The sequence below is a fragment of the Barbus barbus genome (assembly GCF_936440315.1).
Source record: "Barbus barbus genome assembly, chromosome: 2".
NCBI lineage: Eukaryota > Metazoa > Chordata > Actinopteri > Cypriniformes > Cyprinidae > Barbus > Barbus barbus.
In genome coordinates this window covers 46,143,841-46,153,470 of record NC_136730.1, presented here as the reverse complement: position 1 = coordinate 46,153,470, position 9,630 = coordinate 46,143,841, and the positions used below count along the sequence as shown (strand labels likewise).

Here is a 9,630-nt window from a genome sequence, read left to right as displayed (position 1 = left end):
TAAAGGTGTATGTCCAGTTGTCTAATCGTCCTCTGAGATCTTGAGATTTAATGTCATCTTTTACCTCAGTTGATTTCATTGTTTGGGCAACGCCAAGATCATGGGTTCGATTCCCAGGGAAAGCAAGAGCTGATAAAAAGCAAAAATTTTAACTTGAATGCAATGTAAGTTGCTTTGGATAAAAGCGTCTGATAAATGTAAATGTTAACATCTACTTCATTAAGTTTTCTTTTAAACGAAACAAGATGTGAAACAAAGCAACTACAGAAACCCACAACCCATGCCTGGAAGACTTCAAGAATATAAGAGTGTAGAAATACAACAAACACTCAATCTGGATACAGAATACATGCATAAAAGACAAAAAAAGTATCAAAATCATAAGCAGCATACCACACATTCAGTCTTAAGGATTTATTTTTATAGACGAGTATTTGGTACATATGAACTAGTTTTTCTGTTTAGTTGATCCATGTAGCTTGTGGTTCAGTAATAACCTGTCATATCAAGGACTATAGAATTAAAGGGAATTTGGTAATATTGAGAGCTGTTTATTGTCATCTTAAAAGATGAAACAGTCAGTTCCAAAGGATGGTACAAATCAAGTGTTCAGATTGCAGAAACAGACCGCGATAACACTATATTGAATAAAGTCTAACAATAAGAAAACTTCAAATTTGCTTGCTCGGTTAAAATGATCAAAGCTACATTACAATACATTAAACTAAGCCATATACAAAGCTAATTTGATTGCAAATTATATCATTGTAAGCAGAGAAGCTCAAACATGAATACCAGGTCTATGAATAAAACTTGAGCTGAAAAGCATAGCTCCTTCATGGAGTAGATGGGTGGCTCTTAAAAGAGCCTTTGTGGTGTGAGAGTCTCGGGCTGCTCTACTTGGAGCTGGTGTACTTGGTGACGGCCTTGGTGCCCTCAGACACGGCGTGTTTGGCCAGCTCCCCGGGCAGCAGCAGACGCACGGCGGTCTGGATCTCTCTGGAAGTGATGGTGGAGCGCTTGTTGTAGTGAGCGAGACGAGACGCTTCACCGGCGATGCGCTCGAAGATGTCGTTGACGAAAGAGTTCATGATCCCCATCGCCTTGGAAGAGATCCCGGTGTCAGGATGAACCTGCTTCATCACCTTGTAGATGTAGATAGCGTAGCTCTCCTTCCTGGTCTTTCTGCGCTTCTTTCCTCCCTTCCCCGCGGTCTTTGTGACGGCTTTCTTGGAGCCCTTCTTAGGCGCGGACTTCGCTGGTTCAGGCATGATGATGCTGACGAGTCAATGATTAGAAAGAGCCGGACAGAGCCGTTTATCCACGAACCTATGCTAATTTACACAGAGAGCAGAGCCTTCTGATTGCGTGTTTACACAGACCACACCCAGTAACTCCACTGTGATTGGACAACTCCAAGTACCACGAGCCGGACGAGGGCCAATCACAGGTGGTGAAATTATAGCTCCGCCCACCGCTGCATGTTTGAGCGACATCTGCCCACGTGACTAAACTCCCTTTGTTTTAATTCCCGCTCTTTTTGTTGAACCCATTGAGAGAATCTGGAGAAAAGAGAGCAATAATGATTAGACACTTTATTTTTCTCTGCTGTCCCGCCAGTTTTACTTCTGCTTTTATAAATGACTTAAAGTTCATCAAAGCGCAGAATCAAACAAAAAGACAAGCTTATGCTCCAACTTTGAGAATCAGTATCAAATTCAGAATTAAATTACTTTAACAGATGGTTCCGAGGAATTTATTGAAGTCTCAAAAAAATCAGTTTTGGTCTGAAACTTATGAAATGGGATATATTCTCTGTACAACACAAGTGTTTTCACTTTCAGTGTTTATTCACAAGCACGATGCTGCAACTCTGTATCTGGAGTATAACACATGAACATGGTCTCTTTCTCTGAGAGTGTGTGTGGCTCTGAAAAGAGCCGTTGGGTTTGTTCTCCGGATTGAAGGCGTTTATCCTCCGAAGCCGTACAAGGTGCGTCCCTGTCGTTTGAGCGCGTACACCACGTCCATGGCGGTGACGGTCTTTCTCTTGGCGTGCTCGGTGTAGGTGACGGCGTCGCGGATAACATTCTCCAGGAACACCTTCAACACCCCGCGGGTCTCCTCGTAGATCAGACCGGAGATGCGCTTGACGCCGCCGCGGCGCGCGAGACGACGAATGGCGGGTTTGGTGATTCCCTGGATGTTATCCCGCAACACTTTCCGGTGCCGCTTAGCGCCTCCTTTCCCGAGCCCTTTACCGCCTTTACCTCTTCCAGACATGATCGAGATGCTTCTGTTACTGTCAAAAAAAAGTAATGTGTTATAAGCGCTTCAGAGAGGCCTGTTACATATGCTTACAGGACCTAACTGAAACCAGCTCCGCGGCACATTCCCTCCCCGCCAGCAGTTAGATCAGGAAACAATGTGGTTTATCGCCAATCTAAGGATGTCTGTCCCTTTGTTTCGTTTTATAATCCATGTTTTTATCAAATTAATTTGACAGTGATTTATATAAGATCCGTAGGTTTTCTCAATTCCCCTTAAATATACACATGACAACAAAATAATGTGCATTTTCACATTAAACATCGCATCAGACATTTAAGATGCACTTTAAACATGTCGATTTATAATATAGTAATCCTATAAATAATTGCACTTGGCTGTATACACATGCATATTACAAGCAGGATCATTTCAATTGTATCTACAGAAGTGTGTTAATAAGAGTTAATTAAGAAAGGCACATCCACATTTTTTTCCCTCATGTGTTTGCTTGTGTACTCTTTTGTAGTAAAATGGGAAATAAGAACGAAGACAGACAGAATTGATTAAAGACTCGAGCACGTTGTTAATCTCTATGGTTTATACTCAGTATTACAGTGAAACGGTCTCGTTCAGTGCAGTGTTGGTGGCTCTTAAAAGAGCCTTTGGGGTGTCGCTGCAGCGGCGGGTTTAAGCGCGCTCTCCGCGGATGCGGCGCGCCAGCTGGATGTCTTTGGGCATGATGGTGACTCTCTTGGCGTGGATGGCGCACAGGTTGGTGTCCTCAAACAGACCGACCAAATAAGCCTCGCTGGCCTCCTGCAGGGCCATGACAGCGGAGCTCTGGAAGCGCAGGTCCGTCTTGAAATCCTGCGCGATTTCTCGCACCAAGCGCTGGAAAGGCAGTTTGCGGATCAGCAGCTCGGTGGACTTCTGATAACGGCGGATCTCTCGGAGAGCCACGGTCCCGGGCCTGTAACGGTGGGGCTTCTTGACGCCACCGGTGGCTGGGGCGCTCTTCCGGGCGGCTTTAGTAGCGAGCTGCTTCCTCGGGGCTTTGCCGCCGGTGGATTTACGAGCCGTCTGCTTGGTTCTTGCCATCGCGAAGATTAACTTATTTCTCCGTTAGAAGGACGTCCAAAATATATACTGCTCTCTGTTACACGCTGCTTTTAAAGCATGAAATGGCCACGAACTGATGATGTCATGAAGGAGCAGAGGCTTGTGATTGGCTGATGTGTGACGTCTGCTCATGACTGCTAGCCAATGACTGCGCAGCTTCTGTTTTCAAACGGGGCTGTTTGTGTTTCCCGCTCGAAATGCTTTGTTGTTTATTACTTTATGCATTATTCATTCATACAACTTTATTTCCAGAATCAAGGTCCTTTAGCAAAATACAATACAAACAGTACAATAACATTAGAAAGGCAGTTATAACAATGCTTTCTCGTTGGCGACTGATGATGCACCACATTATTCACCTTATTTTGCAACGCGGAAGTAAATACGATGACGTACTTCCTTATAATGTGTTAGACTTCCGTTTCGCTACCTTGTAGGTAAGGAGCGATGTGGGGAGAACACACAGAGAACACTGTTAAACGCCGTGATGGTGAATATTTACCACACCCGCGGTGTATAACACAGTGGGAGGATGAAATGAAAAAGTGGCCTGCCATAACTTATGAGGACATTTTAAATTTTTTTGTGTTGTCGCTCGGAGTAGACGGGTCTTCGATGCGGAATTATAAAAGCACGGAGGCATATCAGTAGCTACGTTACCTGCACAGCGGAAAAGTCGGTCGAGTGCTGGTACATGAAATAGACAGCGATTTCGTGTTTTTAAAAGCAGACGTGAATGCAAGTCAAAGTGGCGCAAATGTGCATTCAGTATGTTAGCTTCATTCACCATTCATTTCATGGACAAAATATGCAATGAAATATGCAATGAAAGTGAATGGTGACTGTGGCTAACATTCTGAATAATGTCTCCTTTTTTGTTCCGCTGAGGAAAGTATTCAAAGTATTGGAATAATGTGAGTAAATATCAGTAAGTGATCAGTAAATGATGACATGTTGTATCTCTTTCATCTGTGAAAGCACTTGTTGATAGTTTTAAATTAGTAATGACATTTTTTGGTCCTTATCCGTAAACTGATTACTGTGCTGTGCAGCATTAGGTCGGATTAATAGCATCCAAAATAAGTTATAAAATAACTTAAATATGTGTTTCCTTTTGTTCCATGAGTTTTGAAAAAGTGACGAATTGGTGTTTATTTACCTAGCACTGCTAAACTGTATCATTTTCAGTGTATGTTGGGGGGGAATCAAAATAAATTGCATCTTGACATTATGATTTGTGTTTGTGTGTGTGCATATACAGGGAGAAAAAAGTAATATAAGTAATCTTGAAATTAGCTTCTTCGCCCTTCGGAGGTGCGTGCAAATCATAGGGTGCCCCACATCCACATTCAGCTCTTGTGCGTGGATTATGATCAAAACAAATGTCTTGCAGGTATTTTTTACCTTTGAACCAGCTATTATGACACCCCCTAACTGCGCAAAGTACGCCAGTCTTTCTGTAGTCCATATTAAAAGTTAACTAGCCTGTAAAATCTACACAGTCGACGCAAAACTACGTAATCACAATACAACTAATATTAGCGGAAGTGCTTTACCGGAAATCTGACACATTATAGTTCGAAAATGGCGGCGTCCGCGTTTACATGAAAAATAAGGTGAATAGTAGCATGCAGTGAATCATCCAACCAGCAAGTAAACTTACATTAAATGTCTCATTAAAGTCTGAAAGCATTGTTCTTTAGTCTTACAGAACAGATCACATGCACTGCTCCATCTTAGTGTTTTCAGCAGGATCCTCATACAGTCTCTGTAAGCAACCTAAAGCTTACACAGACTCTCTCTTTTAAACTTAATCCACAAGGCAGCAGTATAAAAACATGCACAATATGGTCTAAAAAGGTCTATCTTTGCCTGATACAAACACATTTCACAGAAACGGGGCCTGGGCCACTTTTAAGGTCTGGTACAAATATGACAGGCTATGTTCTCATATGTGTGCACAGGAAATCTTTAAAAGATTGTGATCTCGACTCAAACACAATCTTATTCCTAAATGATGACTGTCTATTAAACCTTTGCAATCACAATCACATCAGAATACATCAACCTGCTTTCACAGCCTCTGATCAGAGAGAGATCATGCAGCTTTACGTCTGAAACAGCTTCACAAACATCTAACAGGACTGCAAACATCAAACAATAATGAAAGCATAAAACTGTAAAGGATAAAAACTGTATTGTCGGGAATACACTGATATGTTGCAGCAGCCGCCATCAAAAAGAGTGATTGACCTTCATAACTAATGTTACGCTTATAATACAGATTATATACGTCACATGCCATTATGTATTTGATGTCAGAAACTTTGGATGAAAACAGGTCTTCATTCACTTATTTCAACTGATTTTCACAAATAATTAAACGTTTTAAAGACTAATTGACAACATTTTCGACAATCATAAATATATCCTTTTATAACATTAAATAAGTCATAAACAAGTAAATTAGGCTAACTTACATATTTTGTTTGGTTGTGTTTTGTTTTCAGAATCGAGGCCCAAACCTCAGACGCATACATTAATGACAACCAACTTATCTCTAACCTTACAGCAAAACATCAATACATTCAATATTTATCACCGAATACAAACGTTACTCCACATCAACCACACATTAATACACCCTTCATAGATTTCCCGCTAACATTTATTCTTTATGAAACAATTTATTGTATAAAAATAATCTCCAGTTGTTGATTATATTCACAGGTCCCACATTATTAGTAATTATTCGGCTGATCTTTCCTTCTTATTTTAAAGTTTGTCATTATGAACACAGTAAGTAAACTAAAAGAAAAACTCTCTCTCTCAGATATAGTGTGTGGCTCTAAAAAGAGCCTTTGTGTTGGAGAAGCAGGCCGGACTCGGTTCACTTGGCTTTGGCGGGTTTCTCGGTCTTCTTGGGCAGCAGCACGGCCTGGATGTTGGGCAGCACGCCGCCCTGAGCGATGGTCACTCCGCCCAGCAGTTTGTTCAGCTCCTCGTCGTTGCGCACCGCCAGCTGCAGGTGACGGGGGATGATACGGGTCTTCTTGTTGTCCCTCGCTGCGTTTCCAGCCAGCTCCAGGATCTCAGCGGTCAGATACTCGAGCACAGCCGCCAGATAGACGGGAGCACCGGCACCGACGCGCTCTCCGTAGTTACCTTTGCGGAGAAGCCTGTGAACACGACCGACGGGGAACTGCAGCCCTGCCCTGGACGACCGAGTCTTGGCCTTCGCTCTCGCTTTGCCGCCGGTTTTTCCTCTGCCGCTCATTATCGACCGATTAAACTCCTACGCTTGAATAACACACAGAAATAATAAAGTTATGAGTCCCGCTGTTCTGTTTATAAAAGAGCGAGCAGGTCGCCCATTGGTTTAGAGCCTTGTAAGATTTTAAACCAATCACTGAATTTCCCTCCAACATTCACCGCCACAGCCACGCCTCCACAGCCTGGAGACCTGCAAGTGGGTGGAGCTTACGCAGCACGTAGGCTGGTTTTCATAGCAAATAAGGTAAAAATAAATGCATATTATAAGACAATGAGAGTGTTTTTTGACCTTGCATGCATGTCAACCTGTTGTTGGGGACTCCCAAAACCAAAATAGGAACCTTTCATAACCCATAATTTAATGGGTAATGAAACATGGGGACACTTTAACACGATGAGAGAGAGAGAGTGTGTGTGTGTGTGTGTGTGTGTGTGTGTGTGTGTGTGTGTGTGTGTGTGTGTGTGTGTGTGTGTGTGCGTGTTTATGTGGTTTATGAGGACACAAATTTGTATAACGACATGGGTATGACAGAGGTATTACAATATGAAGCTGGTTTATGAGGACACTGCCTATGTCCCCGTAATTCAAAAGGCTTAAAAAACATACTAAATGGTGTTTTTTTGAAAATCTAAAAATGCACAAAGTCTCCTGTGAGGGCTAAGTTTAGGTGTAGGGTTGGTGTAGGGCAATAGCACACACAGTTTGTTCAGTATAAAAACCATTACGCCTATGGAGAGTCCCCATAAACCACAAAAACCAACATGTGAGTGTGTGTGTGTGTGTGTGTGAGTGTGTGTGTGTGTGTGTGTGTGTGTGAGAGAGAGAATGTGTGTGTGTGTGTGTGTGTGAGTGTGTGTGTTTGTGTGTGTGTGTGTGTGCGTGTATGTGTTTATTTTCACAAGTAAACAACTGTAGGCCTATGCATATATTATTAACATATTAAACAAAGTCTCTAAAAATCCATACGCTGCATCCAAAACCACATAATTTGCTGAAAATGTGCTGCTCACCCTCAGTTCATCCGAAATCAGGATGAGTTTGTTTCTTCATCAGGTTTGTAGTAATGTGTCTCTGCATCAGTGTCTCAGCAATGGATGCTCTGCAGTGAATGGGTGCCGTCAGAATGAGAGTCCAAACAACTGATAAAAACATCACAATAATCCACACCACTCCAGTCCATCAGTTAACATCTGGAGAAGACTAAAGATTAAACAAAGAGTTTAAGTTTGAGCTTCAAGTGTACAATATATCAACTAAATAAAAAAAATAAAATAAATAAAATCTTCCAAACCCCTCTCTGTTCATTTCTATTCACTAAAAGTATTTATGGTTTCATATATCTGCATACTAAAGGAACTAACTTTCTCACTGGCTGTGAATGTGGGACTCTAGCTTTCTTTAGTTTATAGTCAAAGGTTTAGCCGCTACTCTGTGATCAATGGCAGCGCAAAACTAGCGCTTACAGTAATTACTGTTATTACTAAAGGTTAGTGTCTGGTATTTACTGCGGCTGAGGTTTCACTGGCATCTGGTCTCTAGATGGCAGCACTTGAGTGGTTTATGGACATTTACACATATGACCTTCTGCATTTGCAGTAACTGCACAGTGATTTACAGCTATTAATTATTTGGTCAGACCGCCAAGTTTAAACAAAAAACTGGATTAAGACTGCAAAAGGATCAATGTTTATTTCCAAGATTATAAATGCACGCCACTCACTGAACAAAACATGCCATGTCTTGTTACAGCGCTTGATATATTTGTCGTTGCATACATGATTTTTAAAATATAGTAGGCGATAAACATAGCATTGCATTGATGAACATAGCATTTTTCTAAATCCAAGATTAATCGCAGAAAGTGGCATGAGGCTTGTTAAACGTCTACCCGTGCATGGGTTTCTGTGAATGCCATGCTATAGAAATACAACATATTAATTCATCTCTTATAACTGCTGTTATGATGAGTACAGTTCATCCGATCATTTACGTCATTCAATCCAGTGTTTCAAATGTCTCAAAATACAAAATGAATGGACAACTTTGAGCAGCTATGGGGTATATTATAGTGAAAGGAGGACATACATGTGAATTGCTTGCTGGTCAGTGGTGAGTTTTCGTTGAGGCACTTATAGCAGAAAGTACACTAAATATCCACAAGCAAAGACCAGATTCATGTCGACAGTCCAAAGCCTGACAATGCAACGCAGACGCATTTTAAAAAGTCCATCACTACTGTGGTTTTCCTTCTTCCTGGACAACTTGTGTTGTGTGTCTGTAGGGGGCAGTGATGGATCTGCTCTCAGATTCGCTCCTGAATCACCCACAATAGCTCAGTCATCTCTCATCATCTGTTGAAGAGCACAGAAGAAGATGGGATGAGGAAAACGAGTGGAGTGGAGGAGAGCTGCAGTGAAGAGAGAAAAGAGTAATATATTTCAGTAACTCAGCCATATTTATGGCAGAGTTGTTTATTCGCTAATGTGATATTATTGTTACTTTTTGTCTCTTCTGTTGTTCTTAGACTACCAGACAATGTTATCAAGGCAATTATTGCTCTATATTTCATCATTGTTTGCGAAAGTTCATATGTAGGCCTAAGTTATTTCAGTCTCCAGTACATAATATTTGGATCCAAAATGTGTTCACTGAAACAAACCAACAGTGAAAACAACCCAATCTGGGTTATTTTAGCCCAGCTGCTCTATAAATATATAAGAAAGAACACATTTTGTGCTATACTTAGCAAGGTGAGTGGGACAAACCAGACATTTGATGACTAAACTCAAGGCAGATCGATCAAACCCCACCTCTGTGAGACTCCCATCTATAACTTTGTCTGAAATGCAGTATAAACCAGTGGCTGTTTAACACATAACTGTCAGAGAGACATAAATGAAGTCAGATAAAGACAGGAAACCCAATATTAACCCGTTTAGAACCCAACAGTCCCTCGAGAAACCCTG

General features: G+C 41.5%; 4 protein-coding genes across 4 annotated transcripts; all 4 read right to left on the bottom strand.

Annotated features, from left to right (window-relative positions):
* Positions 1 to 407: 407 nt before the first annotated feature.
* On the bottom strand, positions 408 to 1,288 carry LOC306885692 (histone H2B 1/2). Its single transcript, XM_079442399.1, has one exon. It carries the CDS (start codon positions 1,269 to 1,271, stop codon positions 897 to 899), a length of 375 nt encoding a protein of 124 aa, XP_079298525.1. The 5' UTR covers positions 1,272 to 1,288; the 3' UTR covers positions 408 to 896.
* A 683-nt stretch (positions 1,289 to 1,971) lies between these two features.
* On the bottom strand, positions 1,972 to 2,283 carry LOC306885745 (histone H4; the record flags this gene model as incomplete). The annotated part of the gene is made up of 1 exon (XM_079442489.1): positions 1,972 to 2,283. One exon carries the CDS (start codon positions 2,281 to 2,283, stop codon positions 1,972 to 1,974), a length of 312 nt encoding a protein of 103 aa, XP_079298615.1.
* Positions 2,284 to 2,958: 675 nt separating this feature from the next.
* LOC306885645 (histone H3.2) lies at positions 2,959 to 3,369 on the bottom strand (the record flags this gene model as incomplete). The annotated part of the gene is made up of 1 exon (XM_079442311.1): positions 2,959 to 3,369. One exon carries the CDS (start codon positions 3,367 to 3,369, stop codon positions 2,959 to 2,961), a length of 411 nt encoding a protein of 136 aa, XP_079298437.1.
* A 2,911-nt stretch (positions 3,370 to 6,280) lies between these two features.
* LOC306885669 (histone H2A) lies at positions 6,281 to 6,667 on the bottom strand (the record flags this gene model as incomplete). Its single annotated transcript, XM_079442349.1, has 1 exon — positions 6,281 to 6,667. The coding sequence occupies one exon, from the start codon at positions 6,665 to 6,667 to the stop codon at positions 6,281 to 6,283; it is 387 nt and encodes a 128-aa protein (XP_079298475.1).
* Between the last annotated feature and the right edge of the window lie 2,963 nt (positions 6,668 to 9,630).